Below are 24620 nucleotides of genomic sequence, written 5' to 3'. Positions count from 1 at the left end.
CTAAATATATGGCACCAATTTTAATTTACGTCCGTCCATATTATCTTGATCAGGGTTTTCAAACATGGCGCTGGTCCAATAAATTTTCGCTCCTCTACTTGTGCTCGAATACGGGACCCCTAATGTCATAAAGAAAGCGACAGAATCCCAATAAAGAAGGGCGTACGACAGGGAGACACGATCTCTCCAATGCTATTCACCGCGTGTTTACAGGAGGTTTTCAGGGCCCTAGATTGGGAAGAATTAGGGATAAGAGTTAATGGAGAGTATCTCAGTAACCTGCGATTCGCTGATGACATTGCATTGATGAGTAACGCGGGAGACGAATTACAGCTCATGATTACTGAACTGGATACGGAAAGTAGAAGAGTAGGTCTGAAAATTAATATGCATAAAACTAAAGTAATGTGGAACAATCTTGGCAGAGAACAGCGCTTTGCGATAGGTGGCGAGACGCTGGAAGTTGTAAAGGAGTACGTCTACTTAGGACAGGTAGTAACCGCGGAGCCGAACCATGAGAGTGAAATAACTAGGAGAATAAGGATGGGATGGGGCTCATTCGGCAAGCACTATCAAATCATGAATGGTAGTCTACCACTATCTCTCAAGAGGAAGGTATATAACAGCTGCATCTTACCGGTACTTACCTACGGAGCAGAAACCTGGAGACTTACAAAGAGGGTTCAACTTAAATTGAGGACGACGCAGCGAGCGATGGAAAGGAAAATGATAGGTGTAACCTTAAGAGACAGGAAGAGAGCAGAGTGGGTCAGGGAACAAACGGGGGTTAAGGATATCATAGTTGAAATTAAGAAGAAGAAATGGATATGGGCCGGCCACGTAGCACGTCGGCAGGATAACCGGTGGTCATTAAGGGTAACTGACTGGATTCCAAGAGATGGCAAACGCGTGAGGGGGAGACAAAAAATTAGGTGGGTAGATGAGATTAAGAAGTTTGCAGGTATAACGTGGCAGCAGAAAGCACAGGACCGAGTTGATTGGCGGAACATGGGAGAGGCCTTTGCCCTGCAGTGGGCGTAGACAGGCTGATGATGATGATGAATGTCTTAACTACGACTCTACGCCTACACGAATGCGTTGTGCAAAACAAACGAAGGCTTCGTTGAATTTCGTGACATAAGGTCCCTCTGCAGGACAAAATGTAAAGGGAGCACCATATACATAAGAAAAGTTCCGAAATTTCGGTGGTCGTGGGATGCGACAGCGTTGGAGACGGTATCTAGCGAGAAGATGAAAGACGTCAATGCCGCCCGAAAAAGGCTTTCCAGGGACGGCCGTTACCCAAAATAAAACGCTTGAGCGCCACTTAGACAACTGCATGTATTTTTGCTGAACAGGTAAACTTCCACACATGCGCAGTGGAGTCTTGGCACCCTTGCGCAGCAAGAGTGCCAAAAGAGGCACGTAAAACCTTTCCGGCGTTGTGCCAAAGGGGTTGTATATGAAATTCCCCTGAGCTGTGGCAAGACCTACATCGGTCAAACGGGTCGGTGTATCAACGACCGCCTCAGGGAGCATGCCAACAGCATTGGAAAGAGTGATGGTGCGCACCTTCCCGCGCATGTCAGGTCATGCTCGTGTGTGCCACGTTTTGCGCAAGCTAGGATTATCGGCAAAAGCAGAGATCAAACAGCAAGGGAATTACTAGAGGCGTATCATATTAGAAGTAAAGGGTCCGCTTGTGTCAATGACACATCCATTGATCTCTTTCAGTCTGAGTTGTCCTTCTTTAATGAACTGCTCACGTGATGTCATGTTTGGGGTAACTTTTCCACTCCACTGCGCATGTGTGGAAGTTTACCTATTTTTCAACCTGCGCTGGCATGAAACAGTTGGTAGTTTGGCGCTCTTCTGTCTCTTTCCTCTTTTTCATGTTCCTAGCTTCGCGCCACTTACGATATGTTCAGCAATCTTCTTTCCGTCAACAAAGGGAACTATGCGATTGGAGCGCGACGAGGTGAGGAGGGGACAGGCAGCACTAATAACGAAAAACCATGTCTTACTCAAGCACTCTCTGTGTTTTACAAATGACAGTTATTTCTCGAAAAGAAGGGAAATTTGAAGGGCTCGCTTTTCTTTGTTAGACACAGCATTAATGAGAACTCATTAATGACTTGTCATTAAATGTTGTGTCTAACATTTATTTCCCGAAGAATTACATAAAGGCGCAATGTGCACATAATTTATGACAGTCGTTAATCCTTATCAAATCTGTTTTTCTAAGCGTCGTCCGAAGAAGTGGCGCACGCCATTATTATTCAGTGCAGCCCTTGCAGTATAGGAAGGTGCTCTCGTAAAGGTCGTCTCTGGCGGCACGCCCCCTCACGTGCTTTCGTGTTTCGCATTTGCATGCGTTCTCTGAAATATTGTGGTGAGGACTTAAAGGGACACTAAAGGCAAAACACAATTTATGTCAGAGTGAAAGCTCAATGTATGACAACGTCTAAAACGGCAGTATTATCAACAGCAGTGCCCTACTTACCGAGAAATTAAGCTAAATGTATCACACGATGAGCGCCATGAGTGGGACATTTTGGAAGTGATCCCGATGACGTGAGAGAGTCTGAATACAATTAATCACTAGTAATCAAACTAGCAGCAATAAGAAAGAACCTTCCGTGCATCAAGAGACGTATTAAAATGCTGCTTGTTCGTTTCTGTTTGATTCATGGAAAAAAGAACCTCTTTGGCGTTGCCATGGGGAATGACGCGCGTGTTTCAAAAGTTCCGTTTTAGCCGAACTGCGCTTAGCCCGGCGCCCTGCTTCGCTCATGTGGTCGCGTCTCAGTGGTAGTTTTGGTATCGCGTACTGCCGCGTGTGTTTTGCACGCTCGTGAAAGTCGCTCTGACAGAAAGTTCGACAAAATACCGCATGCATGTGATGTTGCCGGATGCCTGAATGGTGCACGCCGCCAGTGCACGCCGCCGCGCAGTAAAGGCGGGCAACGTTGGGCGCGGCAACAGTGACGTGCGAAATACCGCTTTAGGCGGGTGATTTGAAGTGCGCCAACACGACGCGGACCACTAAAACGTAATTTGATTTCAAAATAAGCACTTCCTTGGCATAAAAGTAGCACTACGAGGTTTCTGTAGCGCTATTTCAACAATCAACGTCGACTTAATATTTGCCTTTAGTGTCCCTTTAACGATGTGCCCCGCTGACAGGTGCGTTTCATCGTGTCGAGTAGGTGTCCGTCGGGCACGAAATTTTGATGCCAAATCAGCGGGCGCGGGACGCTGAGGCTTAACGCCGAGCGCTTTCCTCGGTACCCGCGGAAACAGCGTGAGGATGCAATGGCAACATATATGACGCCGCCCGGTTTCCTTCGCGCCTACTACATATTCTGTTTCGGTGAGCAGATCGCTCAACAATTCTCAAGCCTGCATACGTTACACGGAACGGTAAATTGTCGAAGCTTAATGCAAAACATAGAGCACGCTCTTTTTTACTTATTACCACACTTGGTTCTCATTGTGTAGAGTGTAATAGAATTGCTTTATTGTGACGAGTGAATAAAATTGAAGCGTCCTAATTTTGGCGTGACTAGGAGTCATTTATTCTTGTTAGAAAGAAGTGATTCACAAGAAGCATCCAAGCAATGAACAAGGCTTCTGTGTGAAGCAAATAAACCACGCGGCAAATGTCCGAGGTACGCTGCTGCTTGCTTCCACAAACCAGCTGCGGAAGAACGAACAATGCAAGTTTCGAGGATAAAGAGTTTCCATCGATGGAAGCTTCGCTACCCTGTGCCGTCGGTATTGTTGGCGCGGTCGCGCCGAAGAAGGCCGATTCAAACGGTGCATTGAGAGTGGAGCTAAACTGGGGGCGACAGGAAAAGAAGGGCCGACTTAAAGAAACAAACCACTTGGACGTAACTGGGCGAAAGAGAGTAGACGCTGTCTTTCACGGCGCGCAGTTGACTGCATTTCTTCTGTTATATGCGCTTTATCCTTAACATGTCCTCAGTAATAAAACCTTAGTTTCACTTCTACGTATCTGGACAACATAAATTTGCTTCATGTGGTACCAGATTACTTGATTCCGTAGGGGTTAGGTGTACATTGTCTTTTACTAGCATTGATAGCACTGAGCAATGTCTCGCTTTTCCATACATGGCAGCGAAAAACATACGGAATGATGAATTCTTGGAGGACCATAACCAGGTCAATGATGGTTCGGCTTCGTTCAAGCAGAAACCGTTAAGCACGAGCTGTTTTTGGTAAAATAATTCACACTTGTTAATCCAGAAACCACGCGAAGAACGAGGACAAAAGAGGCTACAAACACAGAGCAGATGGGCGCTGGTTTGCAGTGTTCCCGTGAGTGCGCGATGTCTCCCCTCGGCTGAAAAAGATTGGGAAGCTCCGGAAAAGCTGTCAAGACTGTATACGATTGAATGTACCTGCATCGTATCACAGTCGGTCAAGCACAAAAGCAAATTTGTACCGAGTGCCACAGGCGTAGTTTACCACGTCTTGCGGGCAGGTGCTTAAGTAAGCGCCTCAGAGAACACCACGATAACGTCTTACGCAAGGTCACCTGTGCATCCATAGCCGCGGCTCAGTGCATCGCTCTGAGAGTGCTGAAATTTTGGCCAGACATAGCTCACGCGGGAAGCCCATTTCTTCAGAAAGCTAGGAAGCGAATGCGTTAGTACCACTTCTATCGCGCCTAGTGAAGTCATGCATCTAAGCAGATTTCATAGTCATGTCATGTAATGTGCGTTTCTTTCTGTTTTTTACTAGCGCTGTTCACTCTCTGTTTGGATGTTTTTGTTTCCGGTGTTGTCTTTCGTTTTCCTCTGCATGCCTCCTGATAAGGAAAAGCCTCTTTATAAGGCAGAAAAAGCATGCAAGCTCCACATAAGAACATGTTTAACACAGCGCAACGACGACGACGACACAAGAGAAGAGGAGACAAACCACAGCGCTTCTCCTCTTCTGTTGTGTCCTCGTCGTCGTTGCGCTGTGTTAAACATGTTCAAGTATTATCACCAACTGGCCCAGCTATCAGTTCTTCCACATAAGAACGAGCACGATGTCTCGCTCACCATTCCTGACTTTTCACGTTTAGGCAGAGTACAATGACTTCTAAGTCGTTTTTCCCAAACAACAAACAAACTTGTTTCGCCTAAATATACACACACGCATATATATATATACAAATATATATATATACAAATATATATATTATATATATATATATATATATATATATATATATATATATATATATATATATATATATATATATATATATATATATATATTGCCACGCGCACTTCTTATTTTATATTGATGTTTTTTGGGTTTGACCAGCAAAGACGGTTATCAACGCTCGAGGCTGTCTGCGAAGCAGTGTTCGAGAAGCTTCTCGATTGTAGTAGATCGTTTTGTTAAGATTTCGCGCCGCACGCAAATGTTCCAGCTTTATCGAGAGATAACGCCGCCACCAGCGATGTCGCTGGAAAGTTGGATAGCGCCTGTATAAAAGCCGACGCACTTGACCGCTTGTCAGTTGATCGACGGTCGACGCTCTCTTCGCCGCTATCAGTGTGTTGCTGTAGTTTGACTTTCTTTACCGGCCACAAGTTCGGCCAAATAAAGAGTTCCATCTCTGACGTGCTGACTGCTGCCTTCGTCGACTTCACGACCACGTGACACACACACACACACACACACACACACACACACACACACACACACACACACACACACACACACACACACACACACACACACACACACACACACACACACACACACACATATATATATTGCCGCGCGTATGTGCCAGTAGCGTCGACAATGAAGCAGCGTGTGGACACTGGCCCCAGGGCAGGGACGAAGAAGAGGTTGTTGTCATTGCAGCTACTGACAAAGCGTATTTGTTGGTCGTTCTCCTTTTTATCGTCGATCCCGCGTCGTTACACTGGTGGAGGTGCGGGGTAAGCTTCATGCTTGGCACCCCTTCGCGGAGCCGACGATCGGGCCCGGAATCGCCACCACGCGTCGAAACACCGGTCCACCGTTTCAGTGGCCGTCGGCTAGGCCTGGCGCCCGAGCTCAATCCCCTGCCAGCAGTCGTCCTTCAACCACCACTGCAGCTCCATCGCACGTGACACTGCAGAATCCTATGATTCCTGAGTGTTTTCATGCCTATGAAGACGCCCACGATTGGCTGGACCAGTTCGAACGCTGTGCGAAATACAATCAATGGAACACCTCAGACGACAAGCTTTCGAACGTCTATTTCTACCTCAAGGACAATGCTCAGACGTGGTACATAAACCGGGAGTTTGGCTACGTGGGACGACTTCCGCACCCAGCTGCTCGACACTTTTACCAGTGTCGACAGAAGGGAGAATGCGCAACGTCTCCTGGAATCTCGCATCCAGAAACCGAACGAGAGCGTTGCTATGTTCGCTGAAGACATGGCCCGTCTTTTCCGTAGGGCGGACCCTGAGATGCCAGAAGAAAGGAAGTTGCGGTATCTCATGCGAGGAGTGAAAGAGCAGTTGTTTGCCGGGCTTGTCAGAAATCCACCGACAACAGTCGCTGAATTCACTAAAGAGGGCACAGCGATCGAACGGGCCTTACAGCAGCGATACCGCCAGCATGAACACATGATCAACTCGGTAGCGAGTACCTCAGTCATGACTTTGAGTAACGATAAGCCTCTGCGTGAAGTCATTCGGGAGATTCTGCGAGAGGAGCTTCGGCAGCTCGGTTTGATTCCACCAACAGAACCGACGCCGGCATTATCTCTTGTTGCTGATGTCGTCCGGGAAGAGGTCCGTCAAGCTCTTTCTTCGCCAGGCTATGGTGATGTACAACGGCATCTTACTTACGTTGATGCTGTCCGATGTCCAGTCATCGCACCTCCGACGCCGCCGGCTCCGACTAGGCCACCGCCTATTCTGCAAACGCAGCCTATCTCATCACCACCAACCTCGCCGATCTCGCCGACACGCAGAATGCCGTACGGTCGACACCCGAACGCCACAACGTGGTTCAATGGAGAATCCCCACTGAACTACCAGCGTCGGAAAACCGATTTGTGGCGTACCGCTGACCGTCGACCGGTGTGCTTTCATTGTGGCGAAGCAGGACACGTCTATCGAGTTTGCCGTTATCGCGAGGCTCAATACTAGAGATTTCCTCCCCACCCCGATTACGCTACGCATGACGGTCGGCGCACGCACAACGACGCTCCTCTGAGTCTTCCGCCGCAAAATCTCACCACGCCCCGATCACGTTCTCCATCTCCTGCACGGTATAGTTCACCGAATCGTCGCAGTTTTGCCGACGTCACCAGAGACGAAACACCGCATCATCACAGACTCCGATGCCCGACCCATCCGGCAAAATCCCTATCGCGTTGCCCCAAAGGAGCGTGAGGCAATCCAAAAACAAGTGAAAACGATGCTGGAAGATGGCGTTATTCGGCCATCTAACAGTCCTTGGGCATCGCCTGTAGTACTCGTGAAAAAGAAGGACGGCAGCTTGCGTTTCTGCGTCGACTACAGGAAGCTCAACCAGATCACCAAAAAGGATGTTTATCCACTGCCGCGTATTGATGATTCCCTGGATAGACTACGAAACGCCCGTTACTTTTCGTCAATGGACTTAAAAAGCGGCTACTGGCAAATTGAAGTGGATGAGAGAGACCGTGAAAAGACCGCCTTTGTCACGCCCGACGGACTTTATGAATTTCAGGTGCTCCCCTTCGGTTTGTGTTCGGCGCCAGCAACGTTTCAGCGTCTAATGGACACTGTACTATCGGGACTTAAGTGGCAAACCTGCCTGGTGTACCTCGATGACGTGATTGTCTTTTCTGCAACGTTCGAGGAGCACTTAAGAAGACTGGAAACAGTTTTTGAGGCAATACGCTCGGCCGGTCTCACATTGAAACCCGAAAAATGCCACTTTGGCTTTCACGAACTTCAATTCCTAGGTCACGTCGTCAGCAGCCAAGGAATCCGGCCCGATCCGGATAAAGTTGCTGCCGTGGCGAATTTCCCGACCCCATCGGACAAAAAATCAGTGCGACGTTTTTTGGGACTTTGTTTATTACCGGCGATTTATTGCGAATTTTTCGCGCAACGCATGGCCATTGACCCAGCTCACCAGGGAAGATATCCCATTCGCATGGGGCGAAGACCAGCAACGGGCATTTGACGAGCTTCGCCACCGCATGCAAACGCCTCCCGTGCTCGCCCACTTCGATGAAGACGCGCCAACGATATTGCACACAGACGCTAGTAATGTGGGCCTTGGAGCAGTACTCGTACAGTGGCAGGACGACAGCGAAAAGGTGATCGCTTACGCCAGTAGGACGCTGTCCCGAACAGAAGCCAACTACACTACGACCGAGAAAGAATGCCTCGCAATGGTATGGGCAGTCCTCAAATTTCGCCCGTATTTGTACGGTCGCTCGTTCACCGTTATCAGCGATCACCATTCGCTCTGCTGGTTAATTAATTTGAAAGATCCATCCGGCCGTCTCGCACGCTGGAGTCTTCGGCTCCAAGAGTTTGACTTCACTGTTGCCTACAAATCGGGAAGACGACACGCCGATGCCGACTGTCTTTCTCGGTCTCCCGTTGAAACAGCAGACCAAGACGACGACGACACGGCCTTTTTGGGAGTCGTGGACACTGCCGCTTTTTCACGACAGCAGCGGGACGACGCTGAACAGCTGCCGCTCATTCATTACCTTGAAGGACGAACCAATAGCGTGCCGAAATTATTTGCAAGGGGGCTGGCGTCGTACTGCTTGCGCAACGACGTTCTTTACAAAAAGAACTTTTCACCTTGTGGCAGCAGCTATTTACTCGTCGTTCCCTCATCGCTTCGACGTGAGGTCCTGCACGCCTGCCACAACGAGCCGACCGCTGGTCACTTGGGCTACACTCGGACATTGGCAAGGATTAGGCAGAACTATTTCTGGCCGAAACTTGCCACGGTCGTGAAAACTTACGTGCAGACATGTCTAGATTGCCAGCGCCGCAAGCCGCCATCCATCAAGCCAGCCGGCCTGTTGCAACCTGTTCATGTGCCGACGACGCCATTTGCACAAATCGGCATGGATTTTCTGGGCCCCTTCCCAACGTCTACTACTGGAAATAGATGGATAATCGTCGCCACCGATTACCTCACCCGATACGCCGAGACAGGAGCTCTGCGACAGGCAACAGCGGCTGAAGTGGCGCGATTTTTTATCGAAGCCATCGTCTTAAGGCACGGTGCTCCCGCAGTTATTATCACTGACAGAGGTACTGCGTTCATGGCCGAGCTTTTGGACACCGTTTTGCGACTAAGTGGTACCGCCCACAGGAAGACAACGGCGTATCATCCACAGACCAACGGATTAACCGAACGTCTCAACAGGACCCTGGCTGACATGATAAGCATGTACGTAGATGTAGAGCACAAGAAGTGGGACGACATCCTACCCTACGTCACATTCGCGTATAACACGGCTCGTCAGGAGACCACTCGGAAGACACCCTTCAGTCTCGTTTACGGCCGTGAAGTTACAACTACGTTAGACGCGATGCTCCCTCATGAAAATGATGGCACAGAGACGGACGCTGAAGAATTTACGCAGCGAGCAGAAGAAGCTCGGCAACTTGCCCGGTTGCGAATCGCCGAACAACAGGACTATGACGCCAGGCACTACAATCTCCGGCACAGACCCGTGGGCGACAAAGTGTGGGTTTGGACACCTATTCGTCATCGTGGGCTCTCTGAAAAGCTGCTGCGGAGATACTTCGGGCCTTACGAAGTCCTCCGACGCGTCAGTGACGTCAATTACGAGGTTGTTCCGGGCGGCCCTCAGTGTTCCAAGCGCCGAAGACATTCACCAGAAATCGTCCACGTGCTTAGGATGAAGCCATACTTTCAGTGACTGAGCAGTGTTTTTTACCTTGTTTTCTGGGCTTTCATCATCGGGACGATGTTTTTTTTAAAGGGGGAATAATGCCGCGCATATGTGCCAGTAGCGTCGACAATGAAGCAGCGCGAGGACACTGGCCCCAGGGCAGGGACGAAGAAGACGTTGTTGTCATTGCAGCTACTGACAAAGCGTATTTGTTGGTCGTTCTCCTTTTGATCGTCGATCCCGCGTCGTTACTATATATATATATATATATATATTTGTTACGGGTACGGTTGAATTAAGTTTATTTACAGGGCGAGGTTGATGGTCAGGTAATGATGGCGTCGGTAGGCTCAACCAGCTCACGTCTTCTTCCTCTTCTTCTAGCTCGGCTCATACCCGTTGCATTCCCCGGTTCCCAGACGAAGCCCGCTGGGCGAGTCTGAATCACTGAGAATGTGCAGGGTGAAACCGCTTGAGACGGGCAACATGTACCAGCTGGGTCCGGCTTGACCGACGGCCAGCTGACGTCAAGCGTGCCACCACGTACGTCAAATCGCTCAAACGATCAACGATGACGAATGGACCCGTGTACTGGGCTAAAAACTTTTCGCATAAGCCCCGTTTACGCTGCGGGGTCCACAACCACACGAAGTCTCCCTTGCAGTACGAGACAGTCTGATGGCGGCTGTCATAGCGTTCTTTCGATCGCTGCTGCGATGCCACAGTACGAAGGCGAGCAATACGCCGGGCTTCTTCGGCAAGACACAGCGTCCGCGCGACAGAGTAGTCGCTATGAAAGTCAAACGGTGGTATCGTGTCGATGCAGCTTAGCGGTGGACGTGCATAAAGGAAGTAAAATGGACTGTAATCGGTCGTCTCATGCTTTGCAGTATTGTACGCATATGTGATGAAGGGGAGAACATCGTCCCAGTCTTTGTGGTCGGAAGATACGTACATGGCCAACATGTTAGTCAGAGTTCTGTTCGTACGCTCTACAAGCCCATTCGTCTGAGGGTGATAAGGCGATGAATGACGGAACTGCGAATTGCACAGACGAACCAGTTCTTCTACAGCGTCCGCGACGAACTGACGACCACGATCACTAATGATCACACGGGGAGGACCATGCCGAAGAATGATAAATCGAAGCAAAAACATTGCAACGCACGCAGCTGTCGAAGATGGTATGGCCGCCGTTTCTGCGTAACGAGTCAGATGGTCGACACATACTATCACCCATCGATTGTCGTTAGATGATCGTGGAAATGGGCCTAGAAGATCAATACCCACTTGTTCAAATGGTAGACGAGGCGGTGATAGTGGTTGGAGTAGACCCGTCGGAGAAGTCGGAGGGCGCTTGTAGCGTTGACACTGTTCGCAACTTGCGACATAGTGTTTGACTGTGTCTCGCATTCTGGGCCAGTAAAATCGCTCCTGTATCCGGTTCAAAGTTCTGATGAACCCCAAATGACCAGCGGTTGCTTCGTCGTGCATGGCTCTCAGTATTTCCAATCGCAGACTCCGTGGCACGACCAGAAGGAAGCGTGCGCCTTTAGCCGAATAATTCGTCTTGTAAAGCAGGCCCTCACGGACACGAAAGCGACCGGTGGCTCCGGGACGCATTGCAGCGACGAATAGTGGTTCCAAAGCAATATCATTTTTTGTTCTGTCTTGAAAGTCGTCGAGTCTGGGAATGTGGAGGAAATGGGGGCAAAGCAGTCGTCAAAACTGTCTTCGTCACACTCGGTCGTCGTCAGAGGAAGGCGGGAGAGACAGTCTGCATCTGCGTGGTGACGTCCAGACTTGTACGAGATGACGAAGTCGTACTCCTGTAGTCGAAGAGCCCAACGCGCAAGCCGTCCACTTGGGTCACGGAGATTCACCAGCCAGCATAAAGCGTGGTGGTCGGTGACGATTGTGAACGGGCGTCCGTAGATATAAGGTCGAAATTTGTGTACTGCGAAAACAGCTGCCAAGCATTCTTGTTCCGTCACGGTATAGTTTCGCTCAGCCTTACTGAAAGAGCGGCTGGCATAAGCCACTACGTGTTCTACTCCTTGATGACGCTGCACCAGTACGGCACCGATGCCGATGCCACTAGCATCAGCGTGCACTTCCGTCGGCGAGGACGCATCGAAGTGACGCAATATGGGCCCCGACGTTAGCAGAAACTTTAGCTGTCGGAACGCATCGTCGCAAGCGGAAGTCCAGTTGAAAGGGACGTCTTTTTGGAGAAGACATGTTAGGGGATGCACCACGTCTGCGAACCTTGGAACGAAGCGACGAAAATACGAGCATAAGCCCAAGAAGCTTCGCAGCTCCCGCAAGGACTTAGGTGGTTCGAAAGAGCTGACAGCCTCGATCTTGCGTGGGTCTGGCCTCACACCGTTTTTATCAACGAGATGCCCAAGTACTAATGTCTCCGTTTCACCGAAACGACATTTCTTTGAGTTTAAGATCAAGCCGGCCTTTTCCACGCAATCCAGAACAAGACTGAGGCGTCTGTTGTGCTCGTTCAGTGTGCTGCCAAAAATCACCACATCATCGAGGTAGCACAAACAAATTTCCCATTTAAGTCCGCGAAGTATAGTGTCCATAAATCGTTCGAACGTTGCTGGCGCATTACAAAGGCCGAACGGCATCACATTAAATTCATATAGGCCGTCGGGCGTCACGAAGGCCGTTTTCTCCTTGTCATTTGGGTGCATGGGTATCTGCCAATACCCTGATCGCAAATCCAGCGACGAAAAGTAGGCAGCGGAATGTAGGCAATCGATGACATCATCAATTCTAGGTAGCGGATACACATCCTTTTTGGTGACCGCGTTTAGTTTTCTGTAGTCAACACAGAACCGCCAAGATCCATCCTTCTTCTTTACTAAGATCACTGGTGCTGCCCACGGACTAGATGACTCTTTGACAACACCCTTCCGTAACATGTCGGTCACCTGTTCAGCTATAACTGTCCTCTCCGTCGCAGACACGCGGTAAGGCTTTTGACGAATGGGGTGTGCAGATCCGGTGTCAATTCTGTGGTGAGCACGAGAACGTGGCAGTGAAGCCTCCGTATCACCTTGTGTGAAATCGAACACAGAAAGATGTGTCAAAAGGACTCGTGCAAGAGCGTGGCGTTCATGTGAGGGCAGCGACTTGCTGATCATCCGTAAGACCTGTTCTTCGGAACTGCTTCGTTGGGGGTCGCTTGTTTGAGACTGCTCCTCCTCGCTTAAAACTGTGATAGAGCTGTAAGTCACTTCGTCAAATTTAGCGAGCTTCATATCGCGGGGAAGAATAGCAGGCACCGAAGAACAATTGAAAGCCCACAAATTTGAGGCGCCATTCACAACTGTCACGAGAGAACGCGGCACAAGTACATCTTTCTTCACGCAACCCGTGGCAAATGGTTGGATTTGCGCGTCGAACGATGAAAGGTCGGAAGCAGCAACATGAACAGGAACACGCGATAGGGACCACGGCGCTATAAGCGAATCGTTCGATACGACAAAATAGTTTTTCTCTGGTAAGGATGTGTCCGCAAGAGTAGAAAGAAGCGCGCTATTCAACGTAATTTCCCCTGTGCCACAGTTAACGGAAGCACCACAGTCCTGAAGAAAGTCGATCCCGAGAATCACATCATGAGTGCACCGTGGTAGAATAAGAAATTCCGTTATGAGTTCTTGCTCGCTGAATAAGACACTTGCCACACAAATACCGAGGGGAACAAGGCACTCTCCACTGACACCACGAAATGTCACACTACCATTCCACGGGAACATAACTTTCCGACCCAGCCTTTCTTTGAATGTCACACACATGACGGAAACCGTAGCACCAGTATCTACTAACGCAGTGGCAGGTACACTATCAATTAACACACACACTTTGTTCTTGACCATCACAATAGGAAGAGGAGTAGTTCGCAGAGACGGAGACTGGCCGGCGACCTTACCTGCATCGGCCGCGCCGGCTAGTTTCCCGACGGCGGTGGTGACGTAGAACGTCGCCGTGGCGACGGCGAACGGCGTTGGCGTCTGGTCGGTGGCGTAAGGCTACGGTCTGAAGCTGGCGAGTCACTCCTTCTGTTGTACTGACGGAAGGTATTCCTGGGTGGCAAGCCTGTGGTGTTTGCTGCCCGAGGTTCTGTCGGCCAATGATCGTCATAAATTCCTTGTTCAAGGTTAGGCCAAGTCGGTGGTGGGCCGTATCTTGTTTCGCGGCGCCGGCGACAAAAACGAGAGATGTGACCTACGGCACCACAGCTGTAGCAGACAGGCGATGGGCGACCGGCGTTGTAGGCTTCGGGATGAGCTCTGGGACGCTGCGTGTAGAAAACACGATCTTCGGGGTGCCGATTCGTAGTCGTATCCCTACGAGTGCGTTGGTTGTGCGTCACGTCATTGGGAACTGAACTTCGGTGCTGTCGCAGCTGGTCGGCGCGAAAGTCTGCGCCGCCTGACATGGCCGACAATGTGGATACAGCGGATGCAGGTTCGTGCGGTTGGTTAAAAGCACAACCAGGTTGTTCGACATCCGCCGATTTGATGTGCCTTTCGAGTTCTTCGCGGACAATTTGTCTTACAATTGCCGCAAAGTCAAATTGAACACTGTAGCTGTCATCAACGCTTGCTACAGTCGCAACATTTGCTAACCTGCCGAACTTAGGCGTGATGCGGCGTAGCTTCAAGGTCTCAAATGTGCGGCAATGCTTGATGACATCAGCGACCGAGGTGAGACTCTCCTTGGCAATCAAGTAGTTATATACATCCTCGGCAATACCTTTGAGAAGGTGCCCAACTTTGTCCTCTTCGGACATTCGAGGATTCACTGTCTTACACAACTTCAGGATAGCCTCTATATACGTAGTACAAGTCTCACCTGGCACTTGTGCACGCTGAAGCAATGTCTGCTCCGCCCGCTTCCTTTTCGTGGTAGAATCTCCGAAGCACTCAGTGATTTCAGTAGCGAAGCGGTCCCAGGTTGTCAATGATTCTTCGTGGTTCTCAAACCACACCAGCGCAGTGTCTGTCAGGAAGAGAACTACATGCTCCAGCTGAGCAGTGGGGTTCCAGCCGTTACACTTGCTTACACGCTTGTAGTGGATGAGCCATTCCTCCACGTCCTCGCCGGATTTGCCAGAGAAAGGGCGTGGCTCCATCTGACGCATCCAGGCACCGGTTGTCCGCGCCGGAGGAGTCGGAGACGACTGTTGGTCACCGTTGTTGGACATCGGGATCCCCGGTAGTGTCGGAGGTAGTCGAGCGAGGCGTCGGCTTCGGCTTAGACCTAGTGGCAGCGGCTCCGTCGTCTTGATCGAAGTACCCCGCACCTCCACCACAAAACTGTTACGGGTACGGTTGAATTAAGTTTATTTACAGGGCGAGGTTGATGGTCAGGTAATGATGGCGTCGGTAGGCTCAACCAGCTCACGTCTTCTTCCTCTTCTTCTAGCTCGGCTCATACATGTTGCAATATATATATATATATATATATATATATATATATATATATATATATATATATATATATATATATATATATACATATATATATATATATATATATATATATATATATATATATATATATACATTTCCGCGGCCAGAAACACTTTTTCGCCAATTTCGCTATTTCTGATCTTCGAGCGCACCTAGAGAAACAATGGTGCACTTCTTTTTCACAATTTTTCTTCCAGTCAAAGAAAAAAAATGAAATCTTATGAGCATTTTATTTCCCCTTGATATCGAAAGACTTTTGAGGTAAAAAAAAGCACAAACACAGTAAACGGCACAAAATACCTGTACTTGGGGAATTTATTACTGCAGACAAGTGCAACTGAGGATAATAAAACTTGCTACACATTGGCTTTGAAAATTCTGTGGATGTCGCGTTTACCCTCATACTTCAAAATTATGCTAAAACTAATGCGTTCACCAAAAACGTCCAAGTTAAAAAATACTTTTCTCAAAAAGGCCATTTCATTTTTTTTAAATCTGTGTGTTTGAAATTAAGGAAGCGTACTATTCTGCATAAAAAGGCAGTGCAGTTCCTAGCAAGTGATATGGCGTCAAGTGCGACCAACTCAGCCCGCGCCATTAATTACGAGCTGCAAACCAGATGCAAGTTGTCTAATATAGTACCTGACACAAGGAAGCTGCTCCAAAGCCTTGCGATCGGCCGCTTAGCGATCGGGCGAAGGGCGCTCACGTTACATATCGGTGCGACTGGGCGTCAACTCCGCTCGCTGGTGAAGTTCAGACGGCGAATGCGAAAAGTGAAATCGCCTACATTCTCCCATACACCATGCAACGAGAACTGTTTTGCAGTCCTCCAGTGCTGCGCACTTCACATGTTCTTTGATCGGTATAAGTATCGTGACCAAGAAGTGCGGCATTCTTTCGCCATGTTCAGGAAAGTGTTTTTTTTTTTTTTTTTTGAGGCCAAAATACGTATATACGTTTTTTCCGGCGAACAAAATTTTTTCTGAAAACTAGTCATTGTGCTGGCCTGCGCTTGGAGTAAATTTAATCAAAATCGGCAATGGTGAGCGGGGCATAGTGTTTGTTCTTCACACATCTGCACGGACGTTAGTGGATTTAGACACTCGGTGGCACTCGACGACGGCACTCGGCGACGATGCGCAATGGCGACAGGCAAGGCAAAACACGGAGCGCGAGCGGGAGGAGCCAAAGAGGGCAATCCACTAGAAGGCGCTAGAGAGCGCAGCCCATTACTTATCTCCAAGGATTCGCTACAAGCCAATTAAACCAAACAAGGTAAGAATACACAACAGATGCAGTAATGCAGAATGTCTGCAGAAGACACACTTACGTGACATGAGCCACTTATATATGAAGACTTCAGGCCAATGCGAGAACAGCGCCTGGGGCACCACTGATCACACCTCTAGAGTGTGGCTTCATGTTCACTTTCTTAGCGCACTCAAGGACGGAAAAGGAACGACGCGGACACAGCGTCCTTGTTCGCTTAGTGCGCTAAAAAGTGAACTGCGATGGGCACAGTATGCAAGACATTTGTTTCGTGACACGCCTCGGTTGGTGATTTGACAGACCACTGACACGAAATGGCCTTTCGCCGACCGTCACGAGCAACATGCATGGCAAATCAACCAGCTGAAACGCCAGTAAAAAAGGCAGCCAAACTCCTTGAGATGGTTAATACAATGCAGTAATATCTACATAAAAGACCGAATCTGCATGCGTTTCAGCGCCCAAAGAATAAATAAAAACAAACACGTGGGACCATTCAGAATAGCGTTTAATGAAGCAGCACGACGTTTGTTTATATGAGACTGTGTACTCACTGCCTTCGCAACAGGCAGCACCCCTGTGAGACATACGACGAGCAGCGAAACAGCTTTACACCGCTCTTGGCTTCGGCAACGAAGCAGGGCAACCGCTGCTGGCAACCAGGGGGAAAAGGGGACCACAGGGCGCTGAGCCGACAAGAAGGAGAAACATTCTCGGAGGTTTAGTATTTATTAGAAGCAGTTCACATCACGTAAAGCCTCGTGACAGAAAAAAAAAACTAGGAAAAATAAGCCGGTTATTCAAGCGCAAATAATGACGACAAAGAAATGGCGCGCACAGAAAAGAAGAAACCTTCTGTCAACTTGGCTTATAAAGGATAAATTTGCTTATCGTAAAGGCTAATACCTATTGACTTAAACTGTTTAATCACCAAAACTTCTTTGCAGACTAGTTGGTTCATACTTGTAAACTCGACTTGCTGCGCAACCAGCAGGAATGAACCAGCAGCTGTCTCCCTCCTTCATTCCTGCTGGTTGCGCAGCAAGTCGAGTTTACATGTTTAATCACACTGGTAGATTTATTTTAATGACTACGAAGAAAGTAAGAGCTTGCAAGATGCTCAATGACGAAACGTGGTCGGCAAACTCCTGACCGAAGAAACGATTTCGGACAAGAAAACCCTCGTGAAAGCTACATACACCTGAGCAGCCTCTACTCGAGGTAAAGCGGGATCTCGAGGGACGGGCACAAGAAACAAATACGCTGCTTTCATAGCAGCTGAAATATAGTCGAAATTTGGGTAAATTGGCTAACCGAACAGACAGCGCCCAATGGCCACACACAAAGACCAAAAAGCGCTTGCGCCACTTGCGTCCTTGCTGTTCGTGTGCCCAATTCTCGGTGTTCCGCTCATCGAAACACTCAACCTGACATTAGAATTTCAGGAAGTCATAAAATCAACTGCACTTGAAAGCAATCAGACGTGTACCAATACTTATCAGAGAAGTGAGTTGAGACATAACTAATTAGCGCTAAAAAGGACAAGACAGACAAGAAACTGGAGTTTTACTTGCAGAAAAAAAAGAACATAATTCACAAGATGCGCAGGAATCTGCGCAACACGTAAAAAAAGAAATCGCTCTAGAAATGCCTCCCATAATCACCGCTAATGTTTTCAACCGTTCGCATGCCTACGCAATCTACTGACGCCGCACCGAACTACACAGTTCCATGCGCGGATTTCTTTCAAGGCGTGCGCATTCTCTATTGCTGAGTGCCAGCGACGGGACACCATCACGCGCTTTTCCTACGCAAAACGCCTAAAAAATTTGCCGGTCCGATCGCCTCCGTAGCGCCTCACACGAGTGCGGTGAAACTGCGATGTGCACATACCGCTTCGGCAGTGGTCAGCCAGATGGACAGCAGCTGCTACAGCACTGACAGTTGCCCGGCGTTCCCTCAAACTCGTTCGACTAATGTTGCGCTTTCCGCACGACAATGGAATCAACTTAACCACTGCGACTAAAATCGCTAGATTTTTCCCTCTTAAGTACCGACAACCATTGAAGCGTCACCGATGAACCTCATTGGCTAACGCTCGTTTTCGGTAGCCATGTTCTTCCTAACGCTTTTCAAGCACCTGGTGAAACGCGTCCACCGCTCACTAATGAGAGGAGGAGAAAGGCGCGTCACTCTAGCATATTGTCCGCTGAAAGATGCGTGGCTATTGTACTTAGACGTGCGTGGCTCGGTGAATTAAGAAGAAAATGGCGGCAGGCGTCGGCTGCGCGTGAGAGAGGGGCGGGACTTAGGTAAAAGGAAAAAAAAAAAGTCTAAGGAACTGCGACGAAGCCTTTAACAAAAACGAGTGACACGCTACAGCCTCGAGCCCCCTCCATGCGGCACATCCTGAAGAAAGTTTCTCCGGTGCCGTGAAAACTACTGAAACGCCGCACTTTGCCTTCTCAAGAAGGCAGTGCTGCCTTTTCGAGACGGCGCGACGCTTTGTGCATGTAACAGGGCGCACCTGACTGTGTTGCCCCGCCTCTATTCCGCAGGATCAACTATTTAGTGCGGTTAGGGATCGCATAGGGGATTAGGGTCGCGTTGCCTTTCAGAACGCTTCGAGAATTGAGATTGCCAATTTTCTGGAAATGCTTAATTTTACCTTTCATCTACACTTGTTGATTTTAAAGGTGATGCGTTTGTTCAAAGGGATATTGGATTACGCATCGCGCCAGTTTTAAGCGATTTCTTTTTATCCAACTTTGACAAGCAAGTGTACGCGTGTGTTGAGAAACCTTTTGTTGCAAAAATTTTTCGATATGTCCATGATTTTCTCATTTTTATGAAAGGCTGATCTAAGGGATTTTGTCCTGAATGGAAGCTTTAAAAGCGTGTGCCTAAGGTTGACGCATGACATGCCAGTAGATGGGTGTTTACATTTTCTCGATATCCGCATTAGCTTTAATGAACTCTGCTTGACATACTGCCCCCAAAGTAAAGAAAAAATAAATAAATAAGCGAAGCTTACAGGGTCACAGCAGAGTTGCTGGTGCTTTTTTACCCTCCCACCTCTTGCTATGCTGGCTCTCTTTTTTTTTTGTACCTGTTTATTTCTTTCTCTTACCTTTTTCTTTCCTTTTGTCCCTTTATTTCTCTCGCTCTTTCTACATCCTTCTCTCACCTTATTTCTCCATTTGTTTTTGTCTTTCTTCACTTGCTGTACTATGCTTTAATCTCTCCCCTCCTCCTCACCCTTTCCCATTGCTAGACTACACGATACAAGGCAATGCTATGCTCTGCTAACGTGCCTGGATAGCCGTGTGGTTGCGACGCTCGCCTTCGGGTACGCAGGTTCCAACACTTCTCTCGCCCATCAGACTAATTGCATCCCACGCCGGACAAATTGGCGCACGTGCTCTGAGGTTCGTGATGATAATAATTTCATATCTGCGACACACGGCCAACTTGCCAACTTGGAGCCCAACAGCTGTGCTTTAAAAACTCAACTATGATTCAGCCCACTCGCAGACAGTCAAAAGGGCCGTGAATAGCCTTCGAACCGTCTTGCAGAAATGCTGTGAGCACCTGTAGTGTTATGCACCAGGTCAATAGACTACGAAGCACCGGGTTCCCTGACGGCACGATAGTGTCTGCAGCCTCATTTCAGAGGTGAAGCATGCACGGCCAACCACTCGGCCGAGTGAGCAGCGCAATCAGATGCGCCCTGTACCGGTGCCGTACATGCACAAAGCGTCGCACTGTCTCCAAAAGGCCTTCTTGAGACTGCAGAAGGCAAAGTGCGGCGTTTCAGTAGCTCACCGCACCGAAAAAACTTTTTCCAGGATGTGCAACATGGAGGGTGCTCGTAGCTGTGACAAGTAGCATGTCACTCGTTTTGTTGAAGGCTTTGTCGCAGTGGTTAAGTTGATTGCATTGTCATGCGGAAAGCTCAACATTGGTCGAACGGGTGACTGTTTGAACGGTCGTTTGAGGGAACGCAGGGCAGCTGTCAGTACTGTGGCAGCTGCTGGCTATCTGGCTGACCACTGGTGAAAGTGCACGTGTTTAGCGCAGTTTCGCCGCACTCGTGTGCTCAGGCGGTTAAGGGCGAGACAGACGGTACGCTTTTCCATGCTAAGCGACGTCCGACACGGCGGTGAGGAAACCGGAATAGTGACCTTTCATAGTATCGGACAGCCACCATTCCCTCTCCCCCACCGCCGTGTCGGACGTCGCATCGCATGGAAAATCGTAGCGTCTATCTCTCCCTTTAAGCGCGAGACAGAGGGTACGATTTTCCACGCGATGTGCCGGCCGACGCGGCGGTGGGGGAGAGGGAATGGTGGCTGTCCGATGCTATGAAAGGTCACCATTCGGGTTTCCCCACCGCCGTGTCGGGCGTCGCATCGCATGGAAAATCGTACCGTCTGTCTCGGCCTTTACGGAGGAAATCGGAACGGTAAATTTTCGAGCCTTTTGGCACAGGAAAAGCGGGTGATGGGTGTGTAAGTGCCCCGTCGCTGGCACTTAGCAATAAAGAATGCTCAAACCTTGAAAGAAATCCGCGCATAGAAATGTCCGGTTCGTTGCGGCATGAGTAGGTTGCGTATAGGCATGCGAAAGGCTCGTTCACACCGGCGACTAGCAGTGGTCGCGCGATTAAAGGCCGAGACAGACGGTACGATTTTCCATGCGATGCGACGGCCGACGCGGCGGTGAGGGAGAGGGAATGGTGGCTGTCCGATGCTATGAAAGGCCACCATTCCGGTTTCCCACCGCCGTGTCGGACGTCGCATCGCATGAAAAATCGTACCGTCTGTCTCGGCCTTTAGTCGCAAAGCGACTGGTCGCAAACGGTCGCAAATGGCCGTTTTGGTCGCAAAGCGACTGCTTTGGCTCAATCGCTCGCTGCTCGATTTTTAAGTCGCGCGACTGCAGTCGCAAATCTCTGAACCAATCAGATGCACAGGAACAGGACGTCACCCTATTTTACGGGGCAACGGCAATGCAAGCTGTATACGAGCAGACGTGAATTCTATGTGGCGACCCGTATAGGTCGCACGCAGGTGTGAACATCGGTCGCTTTGAGTCGCTTTCTGACCGCCAGTCGCAAACGGTCGCGCGACCGTTGCTAGTCGCCGGCGTGAACGAGCCTGAACAGTTGAAAATATTAGTGGTGATTACGCGAGCCTTTTTAGAGTGACCTTTCTTTATGTGTTGCACAGTTTCCTACGCATCTTGTGAATTATATGTTGTTGTTTTTTTTCAGCAAGTAAATCTTGAAGTTTAGCGCCGCGTCCTGTCTGTCTTCTTCACCTTGTCCTTTTTAGCGCTAGTTATGTCTGATGTACACAGACACCGGCAGCACGTTGTTACTCTAATCGCAATCTTATGATCCAACTGCGGCTGCCAGCTCATGTTGAAGTAGAGCTGAAAATGTTCGAAAGACGCTAATATTATAATGTATGTTATAACTTACAGAAACAATTGCGTTCTAGGTTATGCGAGGCTGAGTCAGTTAAACAGCCAATGCAAGCATTTACATTTAAGTACTTGCAGAAAACTTGCAGCTTTAAAAGCCGACAAAACTTCTCTAATACCGTGAGCTCAAGTGGCTGAGATAATTACACTTAAGTGTGCGCATTAGCTTACCGGGCTTTATGCGCGAGAAAGGAGCACGAGATAAAGGATATCCGACATCTTTCACATCAGCAAGGTGTATGAGTTAGCTTCACTTGAAAGTGCGGAACATTGGAACTGAAAGGATACATGACAACTTAGGCTTCTGCTATCCCTGTTTGTTTCTACTGTTTTCGCATTCAAATAAATTCCGCACGTCGCTCTGACATAAAATTTCAATAAAAACATGGAAAAGAACAGAGAAGGTAAAGTTGCGCGACAATATCACTCGTGAAGGAAAGCAACAAAAACCTACGTTTATGTTCTAGAATGTGCACGCTGACAGATGCGCTGATAATTTCAGACGATAAAGGATATTTCTATGGTGCACAGCACTAAAATATAATTTTGTGAATAGGCTGCACGATGCAACATGGCTTCTGAGAAGCACGCATTTTTGGCCATATTGTACGCTGCTTCGACCATTTACACACTGGCTAGCGAGAATGCGCGCTTCTGACGTGCTACGCTTCAACTTAGAGGAGCGAAAATGTACACTTGTCGGCTACTGTGAAGGTGTGAAAAAAATAATGTTCGTTGTTTGGATCGCGACAGTGTACTAGACAACGTTTCGGGTGCAGTACAGGCCTGGCCTGAGGCAAGCAGTGTGCGGCAGTGTGATCACCACCGACGCGAGGCCCGCTTGATCCGCACACAGCACATGCACCGTCCCAGTGCAAACTAACGCGGGGGCGGACTCCTAGGCGGCCCCCACCTTGCATAGGTTCGTGCACGGCCACTGACAACGTGCGATCTGTGTGCTGCGCTAACCTAAGCGCACTGTAGCTAAATGTTGGTCAGATGAGGTACAAGCGGGCCATCCGCACTGGAAGACATTGCTTTAGCCGCTGGCGGTCGAACAGCGCGCACAAGCGGCGGCCAGCACTCGTACCCCGACCAAATTGCATGCCATGAGTTCACAGGTTGAAGAAGCCGAACTTGCTCGCGATGCCCCCGACGTTGCGCTTGAGCGAGGACAGGTGCTCGGTGACCGACTGCGTGACGTTCTGGAGGCTGCGAACGTAACCTTCGGCCCCTTCGCCAGCGAGCGAGGCCACCATCTTGCGCCGCGGCGAGGCCTCGCTTTCAATCCCCGCCTCCGGGTAGTCCCTGCGTGCGGGCAGCATCATTAGCAAAGCGGCGGCGACAACAATCCAACACGCATTTTCACCCAGTGGCAAACAAGTGCAGCGTCAGTTAGCCAAGGATTTCTTTTTTTAAACCTCCTTGCATTTAGCCGCTGCATTACTTACATCCTGGGGTGCTATGCAGGATGGCCCGAGTTCTGGCGACACTCCTTTTTGAACGAACTGATAGTACGAAAAGGTCAAATGCAGCCCTCAGCACGCGCCGCTCTCCAGTGGTTACGATGGAATGCGGCGTCTGTGAAGAGCCGTCGACAACAGTGGTCGACAAAGGTGAGTGGCGTCTTCAAAACAGCGGCATCTTCTTTCACTTGTTTGTTGTTCCACTGAGTGCAGAAGTGCACCTATGCAAGAAAATTGTCAGAAATATTTACTAATAATATTTTTTAGAGGTACGGGCTATTTCCATTCATTTTCAAGCGTTTATTGCCTGCACTGAATATCCTTCAGAATAATTAGTACCGTGGCCTCCGAGATTAGCTCCGGCCGAACGCCTCTCTACAGCGCGCGGCTGGACCAAATCGCCGAGGCCACACGCATCATCATCATGATCGGCCACCCACTACCTTCTAGCTCGGCCGGCGCGCACTCTCTTCATCCTCTTCTTCTGCTTGATCTCCGAACACGTGCGCCGGGCTGATTAACTACAGTGAAACCTCGGTGATACGATCACAGCTCATACGAATTTCGGGGTGATACAAATTTTTCGTTGGTCCCGGCCAAGGCCCATTGGCCTGCAGTGTAATGGAATACGGTTGTTGCGAACCGATTTTCACCCAGTGACGTTTCATACGAACGTACTCTACTGCCCATGTACGAAGAGGTGCTGTCCGCGCTGTCGCGGAAGACGCGCCAAGCCCGTGCGAGCGCGGGAACGCAAGCGCGGGCGTGCGCGCCGCACCGCCAAATTGTCAGAAACACGGTGTAAGAAAAACGGTCAGAATAAACCTTCACAGGCGCGTCATGGCCTCCGAGATTGTGTGCACGAACCTTTGAGGCTCTTATGTGTCTCCGTGTGCTTTCGCGTTTAGATTAAAGAGAACATTAGTGCCGTGCTTTTTTTCTAACGCGTCGACGCGGGCTGCTGTCGTTGTACTGTGTTTAGACGTGCCTGCC

At 49.3% G+C, this 24620-nt stretch overlaps 1 protein-coding gene across 3 annotated transcripts in view; it reads right to left on the bottom strand.

Moving 5' to 3' along the window:
• Positions 1 to 19804: 19804 nt before the first annotated feature.
• LOC119372450 (calcium-dependent secretion activator) overlaps positions 19805 to 24620 on the bottom strand; it is a 1123203-nt gene continuing 1118387 nt past the window's right edge. For all 3 annotated transcript variants that reach the window (XM_049419575.1, XM_049419577.1, XM_049419576.1), the window contains one exon: positions 19805 to 23469. In XM_049419575.1, coding sequence (XP_049275532.1) covers positions 23277 to 23469 — 193 coding nt within the window. In that variant the 3' untranslated portion in view covers positions 19805 to 23276. The remainder of the gene's footprint in view (positions 23470 to 24620) is intronic.

Source organism: Rhipicephalus sanguineus, chromosome 10 (genome assembly GCF_013339695.2).
Source record: "Rhipicephalus sanguineus isolate Rsan-2018 chromosome 10, BIME_Rsan_1.4, whole genome shotgun sequence".
Taxonomy (NCBI): Eukaryota; Metazoa; Arthropoda; class Arachnida; order Ixodida; family Ixodidae; genus Rhipicephalus; species Rhipicephalus sanguineus.
The sequence above is the reverse complement of the archived record's forward strand: the minus strand, read 5'-3'. Positions and strand labels throughout refer to the sequence as shown.